This window comes from Poromitra crassiceps, assembly GCF_964638095.1.
Source record: "Poromitra crassiceps genome assembly, chromosome: 9".
Lineage (NCBI taxonomy): Eukaryota > Metazoa > Chordata > Actinopteri > Beryciformes > Melamphaidae > Poromitra > Poromitra crassiceps.
In genome coordinates, this window is record NC_139630.1 from 13,620,671 (window position 1) to 13,641,998 (window position 21,328).

The 21,328-nt window shown below is 46.3% G+C and overlaps 1 protein-coding gene across 1 annotated transcript in view; it reads left to right on the forward strand.

The window, feature by feature from the left end:
• Positions 1-544: 544 nt before the first annotated feature.
• jag2b (jagged canonical Notch ligand 2b) overlaps positions 545-21,328 on the forward strand; it is a gene marked incomplete at its 5' end in the record, with an annotated part of 102,037 nt that continues 81,253 nt past the window's right edge. The window contains 2 exons of the mRNA XM_083642742.1: positions 545-616; positions 1,303-1,623. Coding sequence (XP_083498868.1) covers positions 545-616; positions 1,303-1,623 — 393 coding nt within the window. The remainder of the gene's footprint in view (positions 617-1,302; positions 1,624-21,328) is intronic.

A 21,328-nucleotide genomic window follows, 5' to 3' on the forward strand; every position in this document is an offset into this window, starting at 1 on the left:
GAGAGAGAGAGAGAGAGAGAGAGAGAGAGAGAGAGAGAGAGAGAGAGAGAGAGAAAAGGGGGGGGGGGTATTATATTGTCCGCCCCTTGCTTTAATCCGGTTGGCTCAGAGACTGCCCGCAGGCCAATTTGTAAGTGGTTTGCGGAGCTGCCAATCAGCTGGGACGTCCTCTCCTCGGGCGGTGTGTGCTGGGGAACATCAGTTGCTGTGTGGAGAGATTTGACGGAGGGACAGACGCTCCTGTAGGCTGTGTAGGCTGTGCTGCTGTGTGCTGTGCTGTGAAGGACCATCACTACCATAGAGACGATCACTACGCTGCAATCCGCCCCACCGAGCGACGCGCATGTAAACGTCTCGGTGAATTCTGGACACAGACGCTGGGAAACAAAAACCACCAATTATTGTTTATTTTTCTCTTTTTTATTTGTGTGCATGTCAGGAGGAGAGGGGAGGGCTAGTCGCCGGTGTAAGCGGCTGTTCAGTCGGTTCTGATCGCCTCTCTCTCCCCCCCCTGGTTCTATGTCACTCTAATTAATCGGAAGGCATGTGGGATCGCACCAGGATTAGGAATTGCCTCCCAACAGTGTGCCTGCTGCTGTTGACGTTATGGACCGAGGTAAGAGAAGACACAGAAGGGCGCATGTTTTGTTTGAATTAGCGCCCGCCGCACAACATGAAATATAAGATCAATATTTAACACAGTTCAATGTCAAAAGTTGGTGGGCGTGGGCAGATGTAATTTGCTCCCCGGCGGCGGCAGCGTTGCATTAGTCGCATCACATTAAAACCGATCATTGAATTGCGTACTAGCCCGTCAGTTGTGGAGCTAGCATGTGATCGCGTTACCATGACAAGACTACAGCAATTAATGTAGGCTACTCTCTTCCATTCTGTTGCAATGCTTCAACCCTACACGGGTTTATTTATTTGTTTATTTATTTATTTATTTATTGGTGTGTGTGTGTGGAATTAGGCCTGCACCAAGAAGTTGCAAGTTGCAATCATGGATGTTAACGCTAGTAAAAGAGGTTGCAACGCATCAATTGCCTGAGCAGCAGTTCAGTTCCACTCTTGTCTAAATTGTGTATTCTGTCTAAATTGTGTTAAATCGTATAAGCTGCATAATGGCATTTTAGTGCATGGTCGAATTCATGGTGCAACAAATTATTTTGGAATAGCTGCCCCGATAGCCTGCCCTATGTCAGCAACCATACGCACCTATTTTGAGTAGCTACCAAATGCGTGTGTTAGTCCATGTGAATATATTGCCTACATCTACATTTCGTCTGTTATTAATTGCAGGTGTCCCAGTCAACCGGCTATCTGGAGCTGCAGCTGACCACGGTGGAGAATGTCAACGGGGAGCGGGCAGACGGGGAGTGCTGCGACGGGCCGAGGAGCCCCGGGGACCTGCGCTGCGTGCGGGACGAGTGCGACACCTACCTGAAGATCTGCCTGAAGGAGTACCAGAGCGAGGTCACCACCACCACCCCGTGCGTCTACGGCGCCGGAGCGACACAAGTTCTCGGTGGAAATACCTTTTCGTTTAAAAGTGCAAAGAATAACCCCAATAAAATCGACGAGCCTGGCAAGATTATGATCCCCTTCCAGTTTGCGTGGCCGGTGAGTGTGCTTCCCTGCTCCTATTAATGGCTTTATTATAAGAAGAGCGATTGCTGCCAGCCCCTCTTGTATGGAGAGAGGCGAAACACCAGACTCCATGCAATATTATGTTGCTTTGCATATTGGCAAATATAGGCTACACACTGGCTAGAGCAGGATTTAAAACCTTTTAAGTCGGCATTCATTCAGTACAAGCAGCACTTATTCGATAAACAAATTCACTTTTTTTTTACAACTGTTTTGCCTGTTATGCCATCAAAATACACATTGGCAGGTGGTTGTGCGAAGCAGTTATACACAAGTTAACATTTTATTCAAATAAAGCTGCTGCTCGATGATCATTCATATCTTAGCCACACACCTTTGCAATGAAGTATAGACCGCATTCAAGTGCCCGATTTTTTTTAAATGGGGCTCAGCGTGACATTGTCCAACATAGGAGAATGGCACCTCTCTCACGGGCTAAATTGATTGCATGTTCCATAAGGCTCCAGTTGCAGCTCGAGTGGTTTGCAGTGTCATCTGGCGCTTCTTTGAAAGTTGCCTTGATATATGAGGCTGGCTTTGTTCCAGCCCACCAGCACCATGCACCTGCCAAGGCTGTGATAGGCTAATGAGACCGGGGGAAATGCTTTGATATGTGTAGACCCTGGCTGAGTTTAGAGAGGGGGGGGGTGGTGCACCCCGTTCACCCTCTCTGCTCGGGGAGACGAGGTTAGACCAAACTTGCACACCTTGTAGAACATGACTTCAGACATTGTCTGATTCACAAGTGTCTTGTGTGTAAATCCGTCATTTTCCACGGAGCTCCGACCTGGGTGTGTCGGATGAATGCGCCTTCGGGGCGCATTCATCCTCCTATTGTAAGTTAAAGTGAGTCACATTTGGCGTGAAGCGGTGTGGGAGACGGGCTGTTAATAAGGCTGAGGAGAAGGATGCCTCCAGGCAGTGGTTGGGTGTATAGAGCTGGCTGTTTGTGACACCTCTCTCTCTCTCTCTCTCTCTCTCTCGCTCTCTCTCTCTCTCTCTCTCTCTCTCTCTCTCTCTCTCTCCCCCTCCTCTCCTGCTGCCGTGTGCCAGGTGGCCCCTGGTGGCCCCTCCAGGGCAATTAAGCTTGTCTGACCATGGATCGTGGAGTGATAGCTAATGGATTCAACCCAAAGGTGGAGAAGGCTTGACTGCCATGTTAGAGTGTTAACTGCTTTTTTTTTAGGGCTTTAGATATTGTCACATGGAGCTAATAAATTGTGCATGTTGTTTTTTATCTAACATGGTGGTTGTGCTGGAGGGGGGGGGGGGGTCTGAACGAAATTGGACGTTTGTATTGTAAGCTGTCACGTTGTGCAGAGTACATGTCGGCTATAAGCTACTTGCTATTTTGAAGGAAAACATCGGAAATGACTTGAGTTTGAAGATATTGAAGATGACCCTTGACCCCATTACTACACAGAGCATCTTATTAAAGAACCTGGATGTCCCCGACCCGACTATTATATTTGATCATATTCATCTGTTTTGTGAATACTTGCAAACGATATTTCCTCACATCGGGAAACGGCAATCTAAACTTCCTCAAATTTAGATGTGATGACTGAAATATATATACATTTTTGTAGTCTTTTATATTTGTGGACTACACACAAGGCTGATTGAGGGATTTGTCTTTGTGGGTGGTTGGCTTTAGTTTTCTTCCAGCTACATATAGAAAGTGTCATCCGTTAGGGCTGCGCAGTAAATCGTATTTTCACCGTCATGGCGATATCAACATGCCCAATGAACACATCGCAAAGACTGCCTGAAACGCAATGAATAACAAAAAACATTTTATTTACACGCGTCACACATTCACAGTCAGCATGCAATGGTTTTGTCCAAACACGCCGTGCGTAGTTTCAGAGCCGCTAACAGAGCCATGCTTGTGGGCATAGCTCTTCAGTGTTTGGGGTCTATGTTCGCAGTATTAAAGCAGTAAGACATAGGAACTGTATAGCTAATATGCATAGCTCAATATTTGTTTAATTATCGCAAGTCATATCGTCATCGCAATATTGAACAATGTTATGGCACATCACAGGTTTTCCTCATATATACGTCCCATCAGAAGAAGTCTCCCGTTCAGCGTATTGACTTCTAACACCTGAAGAAGACAGACAGGTGAAGAGGTCTGTTGTGATGTGTTGTCTGTCTGCTCTAACACCTGAAGACAGACAGGTGAAGAGGTCTGATGTGTTGTCTGTCTGCTCTAACACCTGAAGACAGACAGGTGAAGAGGTCTGATGTGTTGTCTGTCTGCTCTAACACCTGAAGACAGACAGGTGAAGAGGTCTGATGTGTTGTCTGTCTGCTCTAACACCTGAAGACAGACAGGTGAAGAGGGCTGTTGTGATGTGTTGTCTGTCTGCTGAGTGTCTGGGCTGATATCCGTGCACTGGTCCAGTGCCAGATGTCACAACAAGCCTACAGGGTCAGTGGCCCGGCCGCGGCGTTGTCGCTCTGCGCACGGAAGGGACACAGATGCAGTGTGGTCAGTGTAGTATTGACTCTCTGGTGCAGTGTAGTCAGTGTAGTATTGTCTGTCTGGTGCAGTGTGGTCAGTGTAGTATTGACTGTCTGGTGCAGTGTAGTCAGTGTAGTGTTGACTGTCTGGTGCAGTGTGGTCACTCAGTGTAGTATTGACTGTCTGGTGCAGTGTAGTCAGTGTAGTATTGACTGTCTGGTGCAGTGTGGTCACTCAGTGTAGTATTGACTGTCTGGTGCAGTGTAGTCAGTGTAGTATTGTCTGTCAGATTCAGTGTAGTATTGTCTGTCTGGTGCAGTGTGGTCACTCAGTGTAGTATTGACTGTCTGGTGCAGTGTAGTCAGTGTAGTATTGACTGTCAGATTCAGTGTAGTATTGTCTGTCTGGTGCAGTGTAGTCAGTGTAGTATTGTCTGTCTGGTTCAGTGTAGTATTGTCTGTCTGGTGCAGTGTGGTCAGTGTAGTATTGACTGTCTGGTGCAGTGTAGTGAGTGTAATATTGTCTGTCTGGTGCAGTGTAGTGAGTGTAATATTGTCTGTCTGGTGCAGTGTGGTGCAGTGTGGTCAGTGTAGTATTGACTGTCTGGTGCAGTGTAGTGAGTGTAATATTGTCTGTCTGGTGCAGTGTGGTGCAGTGTGGTCAGTGTAGTATTGACTGTCTGGTGCAGTGTAGACAGTGTAGTATTGACTGTCTGGTGCAGTGTGGTCACTCAGTGTAGTATTGACTCTCTGGTGCAGTGTAGTCAGTGTAGTATTGACTCTCTGGTGCAGTGTAGTCAGTGTAGTATTGACTGTCTGGTGCAGTGTAGTGAGTGTAGTATTGACTGTCTGGTGCAGTGTGGTCAGTGTAGTATTGACTGTCTGGTGCAGTGTAGTCAGTGTAGTATTGACTGTCTGGTGCAGTGTAGTCAGTGTAGTATTGACTGTCTGGTGCAGTGTGGTCAGTGTAGTATTGACTGTCTGGTGCAGTGTAGTCAGTGTAGTATTGACTGTCTGGTGCAGTGTAGTCAGTGTAGTATTGACTGTCTGGTGCAGTGTAGTGAGTGTAGTATTGACTGTCTGGTGCAGTGTGGTCAGTGTAGTATTGACTGTCTGGTGCAGTGTAGTCAGTGTAGTATTGACTGTCTGGTGCAGTGTAGTCAGTGTAGTATTCACTGTCTGATGCAGTGTAGTCAGTGTAGTATTGACTGTCTGGTGAAGTGTAGTCAGTGTAGTATTGACTGTCTGGTGCAGTGTAGTCAGTGTAGTATTGCCTGTCTGGTGCAGTGTAGTCAGTGTAGTATTGACTGGCCCGCGGTGGAAGCTGGTGGGGGCTGGAATCCTCCATCATCCCCGTCACGGCTTCAGCAACACTCGACAACAGAAAGTTATGTATTTAGGTCTTCAGAATACTGCCTGTGCTTCATGGGAACACATGTCCACACAGTGGTTTCTCTGGTCACATCACATGTGGCATCATGTGTCTTCTGTTTTCTTGTTGATGTGAATGGCAAAAATATGCTTTTTCTTTTATAATTCTGAGATGGAGTGGAAGGATATTTGACAAAATCAGATCCTGAGGCAGGAGACCTCTTAACTCCGCCACGCAGCTGGATTCACGCGAGATCATGAGATCACGATCACACGACAAATCCATCTTCTTGACGCGCTCCTGTTGGTTTGAATCTGAACCACCAGTGGTTCGCACCAATCAGCGCCCAGAGGCAGCTACGAGAGCGAGGCCCTGATAGACAGAAGGTTCATCCAATCACCCGCCAGTTATTCTTTTGAAAGTGCCCGCCCTTTGAAACGGTTTCCCGGGCGACTCGTTCCCAGGTGGTTCTGTGGAAACAAACCATCTGGCAGCGTCAGCCGTCACGAGACCTCAAATTGGAAAACATCGTCGTTGCCACGGCAACAAGTACGTCGCTTGTCAATCACCTGAGACAATGGACACACGCTTGCCGCCATGGCAGAACAAAGAGACACCAGAATGGAAAGATAGCAAGAGGGGTGACTTGATTGGTATTTGGGGAGATGCCTCAATTCAGTCAAAACTCAGATCAGCTGAGATGTGCTCAGAACAAGAGCCAAAAGCATAGGTACAAAAACAGACGTGACGCCTTTTGACGCTGATGATCTTTTCGCTTTCAAATCCAAAGAAAATCGGATGCGAGCAGCTTTTCGGAATTGAGCAGCTGTGAACGTAGCACCTTGATTCCTTTTCAATTAGCTAAAGTAGCACTTTTCATCTCCCGCCTCCTTAGCACTGTAGTCGGTCCTGCAGTGCAGTTTCAGGGGAGGCTGCTTGTGCTTCTGCACGTCACGAGGAAGCGAGACATGGTAGCCTCTCCTCGCTCCACTCACCAGCAGACAGTGATGATGCGTATTGTTACTCTGATTTCCCAGCGCTTGATGTGTTGTTTGGAAGTCTTCCTCCGTATTGATCTTCCTGGAGGGGGTTTCTAGCTCCGGCTTGTCTTGTCAGCGTGCCATCCTGCTGCCACCTGAGCTCAGCCTAACCTCTGAGCTCAGCCTAATCTCATAGGGCCATATGAAATCTGTAAAAAAAAAATCCAAATTCATTTTTTTCCCCATTTTAATTTTAATTCATGGGTTACGATCAAAACACCCCAATCGAAAATAGATTCATTTCCTAAGACTATTTTACAATTATGAAATAATTTAGATTACTACAATAATTAGGTCTACTTTTGATTTTGATAATTAGGTCTACTTCTATAAGATTAATCCAAATGATTCCAGTTGATTCACACTGCTTTTGTCTTTCTCTGTGTAAGGGATGTAGTGGTGTGTTAAGAGGTTTGATATTGAAATTGAACCTTTCTCAAGCGAAATTTAAATTGAGGGAAATTCTTTCGCAGTGAGTGGATGCAATTAAATGCTTCAGTTTTTTTTAAGATAGGTAAGATTCAACTAGCCTAATGTTTAGGGTTGGTTTGGGTTAAAGGGGGCGGGATCAGTTTTTGGACTTCACCCACTGGAAATACAAGTAATAGTTTAGAAGCAAGACTTGCTTTTTAGCTGGAAACCTCTGCAATATTTTAGATAATCTGTTATGGCTTTATCTAGCTGGTAGCAATATCCTCCAGGTTTAAAGGAATAGTTCACCCAAAAATGACAATTCTGTCATCATCTCCTCCCCCTCATTCCAGGCGAAACACAGGTGAAGTTAGCTTCTCCGCCTCATGCCAGGTGAAACACAGGTGAAGTTAGCTCCTCCCCCTCATGCCAGGTGAAGTTAGCTCCTCCCTCTCATGTCAGGTGAAACACAGGTGAAGTTAGCTAGCTCCTCCCCCTCATGTCAGGTGAAACACAGGTGAAATTAGCTCCTCCCCCTCATGCCAGGTGAAGTTAGCTCCTCCCTCTCATGTCAGGTGAAACACAGGTGAAGTTAGCTTCTCCCCCTCATGCCAGGTGAAGTTAGCTCCTCCCTCTCATGTCAGGTGAAACACAGGTGAAGTTAGCTAGCTCCTCCCCCTCATGTCAGGTGAAACACAGGTGAAGTTAGCTCCTCCCCCTCATGCCAGGTGAAACACAGGTGAAGTTAGCACCTCCCCCTCATGTCAGGTGAAACACAGGTGAAATTAGCTCCTCCCCCTCATGCCAGGTGAACCACAGGTGAAGTTTGTCCATGTAACACACAGGGAGGTTGCCGGCACAACTCCATATAGCTGCCTTCTCAACAACTGAAGTCAGTGGAGCAGTTCTTCACATTTCCTAAAAGACCTACATTTACACATTTACATCATTTAGTGACAATCTGTTTTTGTTTTGGAACCCTAAAGAACTGCTCCCCAATTGACTTCAGTTGTTTTGGAGAAGGCTGCTACGCAGTTATGCTGGCAACCTCCCTGTGTTTTATATTATGGACAAACACATTTAACCTGTGCTTCATTTGGCACGAGGGTGAACAGAGAGGACATATTTTTGGGCGAAGTATTTCTTGACGTGTCGTGTGTTAGTATGGGGCTGTGTGGCCTCTATGGCGTGAATCTAGACACTTTCAACCCCCAGTCCAACAGCCTCCTCTAGCCCAGCCTGATTGAGTTTCCATCTCATTGGCCCATGCTGTGTGTGCATTTCGAGAGAGAGAGAGAGAGAGAGAAAGAGAGAGATACGTCTTACTTCCATTTGATCGCTAATGAAATTGCTGGTGGAATTTCTCTCTCTCTCCCTCCCTCCCTCGCCCTGCGGCTACATGAAGCGGACGTCCGTTTGCTGTGAGCCTGCCTGTAACTCTATCTCCTCTGATCTTGGATGGGATGCGTCACACCTCCTTGCCCAGTGACATAGTAGATGCCTGCGTGGGTTTAGCCAGGCTTCTAGTTGATCTGCTCCCAGCAAAGCGTGAAACATAACGTAACTGTTACTTCTGAGTAGGGACGCACGATGATATCAGCACGTCGTTAGCATCGGCACGTCATCAGCATCGGCGGACGAATGAAATATCGACATCGGCCCGAAACCAACATTTCTGCAGACACGATAAGCCGATAAGACGCTTTCATTTTCCGCACAAAATGTTTGATGAAATAGGTCAAATTTGCCCTGGTTGCGGTGAGGGATGCACGATATATCGGCAATCATATCGATATCGGCCGATGTTAAGTCATTTTTTAACATGTCGGCTTCGGTCCGATGTTGCAATGTTAATATCGGTTATCGGTATCAGCCCACATTTTCATATTAAGGTGGTAAATCAATGTGGTAAATCTATGATTTATGGACTTTTCCAAATGTTTTTGGAAATAAAGAAATGCATAACTTTTTCAAATTCACAGTGTTTGCATGTGTTTTTCAGTTTTTCAGTATGTCCAAAATGTGAGTATCGACATCGGTAAATATCGGTTATCGGCCATAACACCAATGTTAATATCGGTTATCGGCAAAATGTTCATATCGGTGCATCCCTAGTTGTCAGGATTGTCTCAGGGAGGGTATCCTGTTGAAGTAGGATGAATCTTAGTTTTGTTTGAAAAAGAAAAAGAAAAATGCATATTTTACATAACCTACGTTGAAGTAGTTCTCTGAATTTTCCCAGTGATTGTGTACATTTTGAAAAGCATTGTATTTATGTCTGCATCTGCCAGAGGGCCATCATGATAAGAGCAGGCATATTAATAATGTGTTAATTCCACAACAGGAGAGACTTGATGTCCTCTGAAATGAAAATGCGCGCATATATCGGCCTCGGCTATCGGAGTTGGAAAGTTTTGGCATATCGGATATATGCAAGAAATCCAACGTTGTGCATCCCTAGTCCCTACTTCTGAAGCTAAACCCATTGAAGAATGTTGATAGTTTCTTGCGTGAATATCTTATCCAACGCCTTATCTCTTTAGGCGATCCACACAATTGCAGCATCTCATATCTTCATGTAAACCCAAAGCGTGGCTCGAGTCGGAGTACATCTCTGATCAAGCGGTGAAGGGCACAGTGAGTCAGGAGAACGAGGTGCTGTTTGAACTGCATGTCTTCTCCACTGCAGAACAGTCATTGACAATTCTGTGCCCAACTCTTGTCTCTTATCTGTGGAGATAAGAAACACCTCAGCGCTCACGCAGTGGACTTGATGTCACCACGCAGCCTTGTAGGATGTCATTGACTGTCAAATGATGTGGTAATGTGCTCTGAAGGTTGTTTTCACTGGAACACGCCCAGAGAATTTGACTGCTGCTGGCTGGGCTGCAGAGCAGAGCCACGTGCTTCGGGACACGGCTCTGTTATTGTGGCCTGGGGGGGGGGGGGGTGTCACTGTGCTACTGGAAAGCATTGTGTCATTGTGCACATACCCAACTCTGGGGTTCTCAACGTGGGAACCCCCCAGGGCATCCTAGTGGGGGTTCCAGGGGGTTCCCCAGCTCAATGAAGAAGACTTTATTTTCACTGGAACTGAACTCACCGGAGATGATCCGGATTGGAGAGAGTATAATCATAGGTTTCACTCTCGCTGCGATTATCTCCCCATGTGCACTTTTACAATTACATACTAAAGAGACAACAACTCTTACCATATGGGTCTCTCTCTCTCTCTCACACTCTCACACACGCACACACACGCACACACACACACACACACACACACACACACACACACACAAACACACACAAACACACAGCCCAAGGCTGCCCATGGTTAGCCAGCCACACCTGATAGGGAGCTTGCCATGGCCGTTGCTAGGAGACGGCTAGATAGGCCTCTAGTAAACAATTATCCTCCGTTGCCGTGGCTCCCGCCCCCATCCCTCCGGGGACGGCGTGTGGAAAACACTGGTCCCAGGCTCACCTGGGAGTCAGCTCATTTCAATATTGATTATGCAATTAGCCGGTCGACCAGGGCTCCCTGGGTCGACCAGGGCACCCCGGTCACAAAGCTGCCTCTTGTCTGTGCTTGGCGTCTGACTGTGTTGGATTGGCACTGAGAGAGGGTCTAGTTGGCGTTTGTACTTTTTTTTAGGTTTCACTGAATACGTGGAGCTGCCCCCTTCCGAGCCCTGGGGGCTGGATCCACCCTCATCTTTGGTCTACCTGCCCTCTGTAAATATGAAACAGGTCTGGAATGGTGTTTGGAACAACATGTCCTTTTAACTTTGTTTATTGGGTTTTATGATGAACACATTTTGTTCAGGGTGGCAGGTTTGCACCAATGTGACTTTTAAAGTACACCTCTGAATCATTGTGCAGTCTAAGGAAATGCTGCATTCAAGCCTCGAGGACCCCCAATCCCCCCCCAGATGTAGGAAAAAGGAAGACTAGGTCAACCTTACAGCATCACAGGTTTATGGAGTCTCCTCCATTGCTTTTGCCTGCTTCCCCCACAGACACTGTCTGTCTTGTGCCTTGCAGGGTCTGGGATGGCTTATATGAGGCTTACGCACTGCTGCGTGCCGTCAGTCGGAGGTTACAGTCTGACAGTCATCCGTGTTCGCTCACCAACAGAGATGCAGTGTAGTATTGACTGTCTGCCCTGCCTGGACAGCTGCCCGCTCCCAGCCCAGTAGAAGCCCATCATGTAGAGACTGAACTCCATCACCTCTGTCCTAACTCCATCATGTAGAGACTGAACTCCATCACCTCCGTCCTAACTCCATCATGTAGAGACTGAACTCCATCACCTCTGTCCTAACTCCATCATGTAGAGACTGAACTACATCACCTCTGTCCTAACTCCATCATGTAGAGACTGAACTCCATCACCTCCATCCTAACTCCATCATGTAGACTGAACTCCATCACCTCTGTCCTAACTCCATCATGTAGACTGAACTACATCACCTCTGTCCTAACTCCATCATGTAGAGACTGAACTCCATCACCTCCATCCTAACTCCATCATGTAGAGACTGAACTCCATCACCTCTGTCCTAACTCCATCATGTAGACTGAACTCCATCACCTCTGTCCTAACTCCATCATGTAGACTGAACTCCATCACCTCTGTCCTAACTCCATCATGTAGACTGAACTCCATCACCTCCGTCCTAACTCCATCATGTAGAGACTGAACTCCATCACCTCTGTCCTAACTCCATCATGTAGAGACTGAACTCCATCACCTCCATCCTAACTCCATCATGTAGACTGAACTCCATCACCTCCGTCCTAACTCCATCATGTAGAGACTGAACTCCATCACCTCTGTCCTAACTCCATCATGTAGAGACTGAACTCCATCACCTCCATCCTAACTCCATCATGTAGACTGAACTCCATCACCTCCGTCCTAACTCCATCATGTAGACTGAACTCCATCACCTCTGTCCTAACTCCATCATGTAGAGACTGAACTCCATCACCTCTGTCCTAACTCCATCATGTAGACTGAACTCCATCACCTCCGTCCTAACTCCATCATGTAGACTGAACTCCATCACCTCTGTCCTAACTCCATCATGTAGAGACTGAACTCCATCACCTCTGTCCTAACTCCATCATGTAGACTGAACTCCATCACCTCTGTCCTAACTCCATCATGTAGAGACTGAACCCCATCACCTCCATCCTAACTCCATCGTGTAGAGACTGAACTCCATCACCTCTGTCCTAACTCCATCATGTAGACTGAACTGCATCACCTCTGTCCTAACTCCATCATGTAGAGACTGAACTCCATCACCTCTGTCCTAACTCCATCATGTAGACTGAACTCCATCACCTCTGTCCTAACTCCATCATGTAGAGACTGAACTCCATCACCTCTGTCCTAACTCCATCATGTAGACTGAACTCCATCACCTCTGTCCTAACTCCATCATGTAGACTGAACTCCATCACCTCTGTCCTAACTCCATCATGTAGAGACTGAACTCCATCACCTCTGTCCTAACTCCATCATGTAGAGACTGAACTCCATCACCTCTGTCCTAACTCCATCATGTAGAGACTGAACTCCATCACCTCTGTCCTAACTCCATCATGTAGACTGAACTCCATCACCTCTGTCCTAACTCCATCATGTAGAGACTGAACTCCATCACCTCTGTCCTAACTCCATCATGTAGAGACTGAACTCCATCACCTCTGTCCTAACTCCATCATGTAGACTGAACTCCATCACCTCCATCCTAACTCCATCATGTAGACTGAACTCCATCACCTCTGTCCTAACTCCATCACCTCTGTCCTAACTCCATCATGTAGAGACTGAACTCCATCACCTCTGTCCTAACTCCATCATGTAGACTGAACTCCATCACCTCTGTCCTAACTCCATCATGTAGAGATTGAACTCCATCACCTCTGTCCTAACTCCATCATGTAGAGACTGAACTCCATCACCTCCATCCTAACTCCATCATGTAGAGACTGAACTCCATCACCTCTGTCCTAACTCCATCATGTAGACTGAACTCCATCACCTCTGTCCTAACTCCATCATGTAGACTGAACTCCATCACCTCTGTCCTAACTCCATCATGTAGAGACTGAACTCCATCACCTCCATCCTAACTCCATCATGTAGAGACTGAACTCCATCACCTCTGTCCTAACTCCATCATGTAGACTGAACTCCATCACCTCTGTCCTAACTCCATCATGTAGACTGAACTCCATCACCTCTGTCCTAACTCCATCATGTAGAGACTGAACTCCATCACCTCTGTCCTAACTCCATCATGTAGACTGAACTCCATCACCTCCGTCCTAACTCCATCATGTAGAGACTGAACTCCATCACCTCCGTCCTAACTCCATCATGTAGACTGAACTCCATCACCTCTGTCCTAACTCCATCATGTAGACTGAACTCCATCACCTCCGTCCTAACTCCATCATGTAGAGACTGAACTCCATCACCTCCGTCCTAACTCCATCATGTAGACTGAACTCCATCACCTCCGTCCTAACTCCATCATGTAGACTGAACTCCATCACCTCTGTCCTAACTCCATCATGTAGAGACTGAACTCATCACCTCTGTCCTAACTCCATCATGTAGACTGAACTCCATCACCTCTGTCCTAACTCCATCATGTAGAGACTGAACTCCATCACCTCCGTCCTAACTCCATCATGTAGAGACTGAACTCCATCACCTCTGTCCTAACTCCATCATGTAGACTGAACTCCATCACCTCTGTCCTAACGCCATCATGTAGACTGAACTCCATCACCTCTGTCCTAACTCCATCATGTAGACTGAACTCCATCACCTCTGTCCTAACTCCATCATGTAGACTGAACTCCATCACCTCTGTCCTAACTCCATCATGTAGACTGAACTCCATCACCTTTGTCCTAACTCCATCATGTAGAGACTGAACTCCATCACCTCTGTCCTAACTCCATCATGTAGACTGAACTCCATCACCTCCGTCCTAACTCCCACCGCACTCCAAATATGAAACAGATGGGTGTTGTGGTGTTCAGGAGGGGCGGTGGGGGCGGTGCGTGTAAGGTATACCGTTTTGTTCAGTGCACTCGTAACGTATCACAATTATGCCGAACAAACAAATGGAGGCTATTCACCTTATGTTCAGACCTTACAGTGGGCCAAATTCTTCCGGGTCCGTCTAACACTTCCGGCGGTCACGGCGCCAAATATGAAAGAACGTCATGAAGAAGAGAGTTGTTTTTGTAGCGGACAGCGCAGGGTGTAAAACAAAAACGTAGCCTACTACTTTGAGCTCGGTACACAGCAAGCAAGCGGAGTATCCACTGTTAGCCAGGTCAGATAACGTTATCGTCGACAATGACGAGCACTTTCTTGTAAAACATACCTGGACTCCAACAAAGAAAGCTTCAGAAGGTTTTCTGTCCTCCGACCGCAGCGCGAGCCACTTACGTCTATAAGACCCGCAGACGTTAACGTAATTCCCTGGAATGCGAGAATTAACGAGCCAGTTACATGGCATTGCATTCTTAGACATTGCCGTTTGCTTTTATTTGGTATGTTACATACAATTGGCTAAAGTATTAGTTAATTCAGAGTTAGATTATATTGGAGCAGCCAGCCATTTTTTTTTTATTTTTTTTTTTGTCGGAAGTCGTAGGACGACCACAGAACCGGGTCAAATGGGCGTGGCTACATAAGGTGAATAGAAATAGAAGGCTGACCTGTCGTGTTGGGAGGCCTATGGTAATGCAGGTAGAGTGTGGAAATGTTTGTGTGTGTTGACACAATGAGATAAAACCAAACTAAAAGCAGCACTTGGTCGACCTCAAAGAGTAAGCTGATATTCATTGACTTTTATGACAACTGTCGACATTCAGAACGATCCCGTTTTGAATTATACACAAGAAATCCTCTGCAAATAGCATTTACATTGACCCGCCATGATAAAATCAGCTTGTACCTTTAATAATGTCAAACCCCGTTTGCGTTAACTTTGTCTGATTTCGCTGTAGAATGATGGGTGCTTTGGTGAATTGGTGACAGCATCCCACACTAAACCCAGCAGAGGCACACAGTTCGTCAGTTGGTCTTCATAGCTACAGAGAGGCAGAGGCACACAGTTTGTCAGTTGGTCTTCCTATAGCTACAGAGAGGCAGAGGCACACAGTTTGTCAGTTGGTCTTCATAGCTACAGAGAGGCAGAGGCACACAGTTCGTCCGTTGGTCTTCATAGCTACAGAGAGGCAGAGGCTCACAGTTCGTCAGTTGGTCTTCATAGCTACAGAGAGGCAGAGGCACACAGTTCGTCAGTTGGTCTTCATAGCTACAGAGAGGCAGAGGCTCACAGTTCGTCAGTTGGTCTTCATAGCTACAGAGAGGCAGTGGCACACAGTTCGTCAGTTGGTCTTCCTATAGCTACAGAGAGGCAGAGGCACACAGTTTGTCAGTTGGTCTTCCTATAGCTACAGAGAGGCAGAGGCACACAGTTTGTCAGTTGGTCTTCCTATAGCTACAGAGAGGCAGAGGCACACAGTTCGTCAGTTGGTCTTCCTATAGCTACAGAGAGGCAGAGGCACACAGTTTGTCAGTTGGTCTTCCTATAGCTACAGAGAGGCAGAGGCACACAGTTTGTCAGTTGGTCTTCCTATAGCTACAGAGAGGCAGTGGCACACAGTTCGTCAGTTGGTCTTCCTATAGCTACAGAGACGCAGAGGCACACAGTTTGTCAGTTGGTCTTCCTATAGCTACAGAGAGGCAGAGGCACACAGTTTGTCAGTTGGTCTTCCAGAGAGGCAGAGGCACACAGATCGTCAGTTGGTCTTCCTATAGCTACAGAGAGGCAGAGGCACACAGTTTGTCAGTTGGTCTTCCTATAGCTACAGAGAGGCAGAGGCACACAGTTCGTCAGTTGGTCTTCCTATAGCTACAGAGAGGCAGAGGCACACAGTTTGTCAGTTGGTCTTCCTATAGCTACAGAGAAGCAGAGGCAGAATCGTTTTTGAATGTTGAAACCAACATTCAAATTGTCATGTGCCGTCATGGGAGCGTTCCCATAAGAAAAACGCACTGGCCTTGCACTTCCAAAGCCGGTCCAGGCAAATTATTTGTCTTAAGGAAAATGTTCATAGCGTGCGTTTATACTTTGTGTAGTGCCATTGAAACAGAAATAGGACAGCATACAGGCAGCATACAGTAAGTGATGGATGCGCTGGTATAAAGATGCTGATAGGTGTGTTGACATGACACTTTGCTCACTGCAATATCTTGGCACGGTTTACCCAAAGTGTAGATTACAGCACACTGCCAGTGTTGCCATCACTGTTATGGTTGGTCATTTGTGACTTTTTCTCCCCCCTGATGTTAAGTTATTACAATTATTTTCCTGCATTGTAGGCTAAGCCTGGCTTAATGAATAGAGCATGATGTGTATCATTGTCAGACGGCTGATGAGGTTTGTCAGCGTGTGTGTTTTTGGACATGTAACACTACAGGCTGCTCTGCCCGAAGATATTATTCCACAATGGACTGGATGGTTTTCACGGAATTGTGTTGCTAGGGAACACTTTGAAACCAAGCTTATTTCCTGCCAGCTATTGTGTTAGCAAACAACTCTCAACTAGGTGCAATTTAGAATGTTTATGTTGGAGATTAAAATCGTTTCTATTATAGGGCGTCCCCCCGGTGGCTCACCTGGTAGAACGCGTACCACAAAGGCTTAAGTCAGGGATACTCAACTTGCTTTCCCCGGGGGCCACTTTCGTGAAATGATAGAAGGCCAGGGGCCAGTTAATAAACAATCAATATACATTTTTCTGTAGCGGATTGTAGGTGTCAGACGGAGTTTAGTCTGACAATGTTGTGCACACCGGATAGTTACTTAGGTTAAGTACATACATAAGTGCCTGGGTAGCGAGCAGACGGCGGTATTTGACAATTTAGCAGCTAAATCATAGATTATTGAAAGATATTCCATATTCCAGACTGAAATGCTATAACAGAAGTGTGAGTATTGGCCAGAATTACATGAACATTTGGACACTTATTCAGCGGGTATCTTGCATGTTGCGTTCAGGTGCACTGTAAAAAAAAATATATATATATATATTTTTTTTTTGGTGCAAAACTGTGTGGCCCGCGGGCCGCATGTGGCCCGCGGGCCGCCAGTTGAGTATCACTGGCTTAAGTCCTTAACGAGGCCGACCCGGGTCCGAACCGACCCATGGTCCGACTCCTTTGCCATGTCATCCCCTCCCCTCTCTCTCTCTCTCTCCCCACCTTTCCTGTCTGCCTACTGTCCTATACATTAAAGGCATTATCGTCTATATCATTTGAATAGCTATGCTTTTCCGGCAGTAGCCTATGGGTGGATGGCAAGATTTGAGCTCCTTCAAATGTGCAGAGTGACAGATTGTAGGGAGGAACAGGACCTGGTTTGGTTCCCAGCAGGGGGTGAGAGAGACTTGAGTGGCTCTTGATTGAATGACTCAGTAGAACCGGTGAGCGTCTGCCCACTTCCACACAGCCGTAACCAGGAGGGAGATGACCTGGAGCCCCTCATCATCATCATGCTGCTAATCATGTTGAAGATACTCTTGAGATTTGGAGACGGGGACTGAAGTGTTGTGTCTGTTATAGCAGAACGGTACTATGCATGGTGTGCTTGAGTGATGGGATACACATACTGTGTTGGTCTAATAAGAGGACGAGGAGTTCAAGTTATCTTCAGCCATCAATTAGCGGCTAATTGTTTAATTAGTAGCCATAGTCATGATGAGTCATTTTTATTCAGGTGTCCCAAGTTGAGTTTCATCAGGCATCTGCTTTAAGTGCCACCGTACCAACAACAAGATCCTCTGCCTTCACTGCTTTTCAAACCCAAGTCACTGTAGGGGGTGAAGCTTTTGCCCAGACTCTATTGAGTACAGGCAAACTTATACAGCGTTTTAAAAACACCTGTAAGTTCAGTTGTTAAATTTTGTATTATTATCTTTAGATTACGACAGCATGTTTTGTTACAGTTGAAGTCAAAATAGAAATGAAAAGATTGAATTGGACAAAATGTTCCCCCAGGACACGTCCGGGGCGACATGCTGGGGTGGCAGGTGTCCCATGTGAAGGACTGGCTGTAGGAAGCACATTGGGGGGAGGGTTAGGGTTAGGGGAGGGTTAGGGGAGGGAGGGTTTTAGGGTTAGGGTTAGGGTTGGGAGGGTTAGGGGGTGGGTTAGGGGAGGGGGGGACTAGTGAAATATGTGGAGATGCCATTCATTTCAAGGAATTAGTGTGATTACTGTAAACTACTGTAAACAAAGAAGAGCAGCATTGAGAAGATTGGCACCCTCTATGTGCCAGCCTCTGCACTGCGCTTCACATACAGTGGTGCGCCACCAGGTTGGATTTGGAGGGAAATCTTCAGTGTTGCTTTACAGCACAAAGGGATGTAGCTTCATGGCATAATGCAAAAACCTTTTTTACTTTTATGTGTACTACACAACAACAACAACATTCAGTTCCACTATTGTAACTGACAACTGTAGAGTTTCAACTTGAGCTTACCTGGCCTGAATGCATATGGCCTAGGGGTGGGAATCTCGCACCTCACGATTCGATTCGATTTCGATTCAGAGGGCTACGATTCGATGATGAAACGATTATCAACGTAATTATTAACGATTATCGAGGCATCTTTTTTTCAATACATGCTTTCTTTTTTCTCACTGTGTGACTACTTTTAAAATAAAGTGCATTTTGAATTGCATTGTAATGATCCATAATTTAAATAAACAGATGAATTTACTTCCACTATCTTTTATTAACAAAGCAAATGGAAGAGATGTGTCAACTGGAAAGGTTACATGTTGCCAACATATTTCCCAGTATTGCAAAGAACCAACAGGAAAAGAAACACAAGTGTGCCAGTTGTGCCTGTAGCAGCATCCTTGTAGTAAATTAACTTCACTTCAGCATATTCTGAATCACTTCTCCTACATGTTGTAACAGCTCCGCCACATTTGCACCCGTGTGGCTCTCACTCATCACTCTTGTTTGGAGTCCATGAGACGCTAGCTGCCACTGCCAGTGTTCAGTGATGAAGTGTGCAGTAACAATGGATGTCCACACATCACAAGTTAGAGATATCCTACCCGCTTTCTTCAGTGAGTCCATAACTTCGGCTTTGGTCCCATTGTACAGTCTGGGGATCACTGTCGGTAAAAAACCGGCGAGATGAGACGCGCGTTAAAGTAATCCATTACAATAAAAGTTGCAATGGATTTTGTGATTCGTTTCGCCCTTTCCGAGTTGCTAGCATTGCTTGCTCGATTGTTGGCTGGTTGGGAGAAACTACAGCCGGTGTGTCTGATTTCATGTTCTGCCATCTTCACATGCGTGTGTTTAGCTTTCGGCTGCGCCACGCCGTAAACTGTCCGAGCGGAGCCTCGCACTCGCAGTTTAGTTCCGTCTTTTTGTTCCCTCAACATCACGTTACAATTAACGTAAACAAATGTATTATTGACATTTGTGAATCGATTCATAATCGTCCACGTCCGCATCTCGATGCATCTAAGAATTGAGAAATAATCTTTTTCCCCCACCCCTAATATGGACTGTTTAAAGGATGACTTTACCGATTATCAACCCACTTTGTATCATTAATAATCTCAGTAATATAAGCACATGGGCAGTGATTATCTTCTCGCTCTGTTTTCCTCACAGAGATCTCCCATTTCCTCCTCTGGCAAAGCGCTCCGTTGTGACGCGTTTTACATCACAACGGAGCTGCGGAAGTTCTGCTCGAGACGCAGAATCTGCTCCGAGGGCGGCTGTTATTGTATATTTTTATTTTTCAAGTATGCTCAGGCACATCCACAGAGAATCACACGGAGGGCCTTAACGAGCCTTAATGACTTGCAGCTGGAGGGAGCGGAGTTTCTGCAGGCAGAGAACGGGAGCATTTTTCTCCCTGAGGTAAACGGAGAGAGAAGGTAAACTGTCCATGTGCTTATATTACCGAGATGATTAAAAAAGTGGGTTGATTATCAGTGAAGCCTTCCTTTAAGGCTGTTATCCACTCTTATCCATCCTCTTGCTCTTCAAAACAACGGAGCAACAAAAGCGGGAGGTGGGGCAAGTAGCGACCTCAGTACAGGTCGGGTTTGTAGGAATGCACCGATATATCGGCCGTATATCGCTATCGGCTGATATTGGCCTTGTTGACTGCAATCGGCCTCGAAAACGGAATTATCTCCCTACGCCTGGTCATCTGTAATTTTGCAATTATGAAATAATTTAGGTTGCTGCAATAATTAGGCCTACATTAGGTTTTTTCATCGATTTCAGCCAAATGATGGAACATTCTGATCATAGATCATAGAGGCCTACACGTGTGTGTAGGCTATCTTGCATAACTATTGGGTGCATATAGGTAGCTGATATGTAGCCGTGTCTCCGCGTGTGCATGCTGCCGTTTTCCGCTCGGTATTTATTGGTCTGTTTAAATGTATGCGCAGGTTGCTGCGGCCCGTAGCCGCCCCCGGTCTCTTGTTAGATGAGCGGTGTGCAGGTGCTGCAGGCTCCTCGCGGGGGTCGTTAAAGCATGTCATTACACGGGCACTTACATTGTCACTGTGCTGTTGAACCTGTTTGAAATGATAATGGCCCTCGGCTGGAAGCCGCTCTCCAGCCGAGGCCTGCTGCCTGTTGAGCTTGGTTCATGTGTTGGAGCAGCTCTGTGACTGCAGCAGTAGCAGAGTGAACACCTGCTCATGTGACTGCAGCAGTAGCAGAGTGAACACCTGCTCATGTGACACTTTGAAACACTGGCCAAGATCTTGTCGTCGTTTGTACGTTGTAGCTGCGAGTCATGGATTTGGCTTGAGCATACCTGCCCAACATCAGACTGTGAAAGAGAGGGAGATTTTCTGCGATATCGGCAAATTCCATAGAAGCCATTTTCATTCAGATGTCTTAGAGGTGAGAAGTCAAGCGACCCGTTTGAAATGAGTGTTTCCCTCTCGCCAATATTTTGTCACTTTGGAGAGTTATTTATCCTTCCCTTCCTTTCCTGACAAGGTAGCATATTGACATGGTTGCTGCTAATGGATGCCTTAGCTCATCTACTTTCATATGATACCAGCAAGTTCACTCTGCCTTGAAAACTGAACCCGCTACAGCAGGGATACTCAACTTGCTTTGCCCGGGGGCCACTTTCATGAAATGATAGGAGGCCAGGGGCCAGTTAACACTTTCAGTGCCACGGCCCTTGGGCAAAAGGTTGCTTGCTGTGCCACATAGGCCGCAATGCATTTTAAAACAGTCATATAATTTTTTTAATAATTACTATGTAAACACTG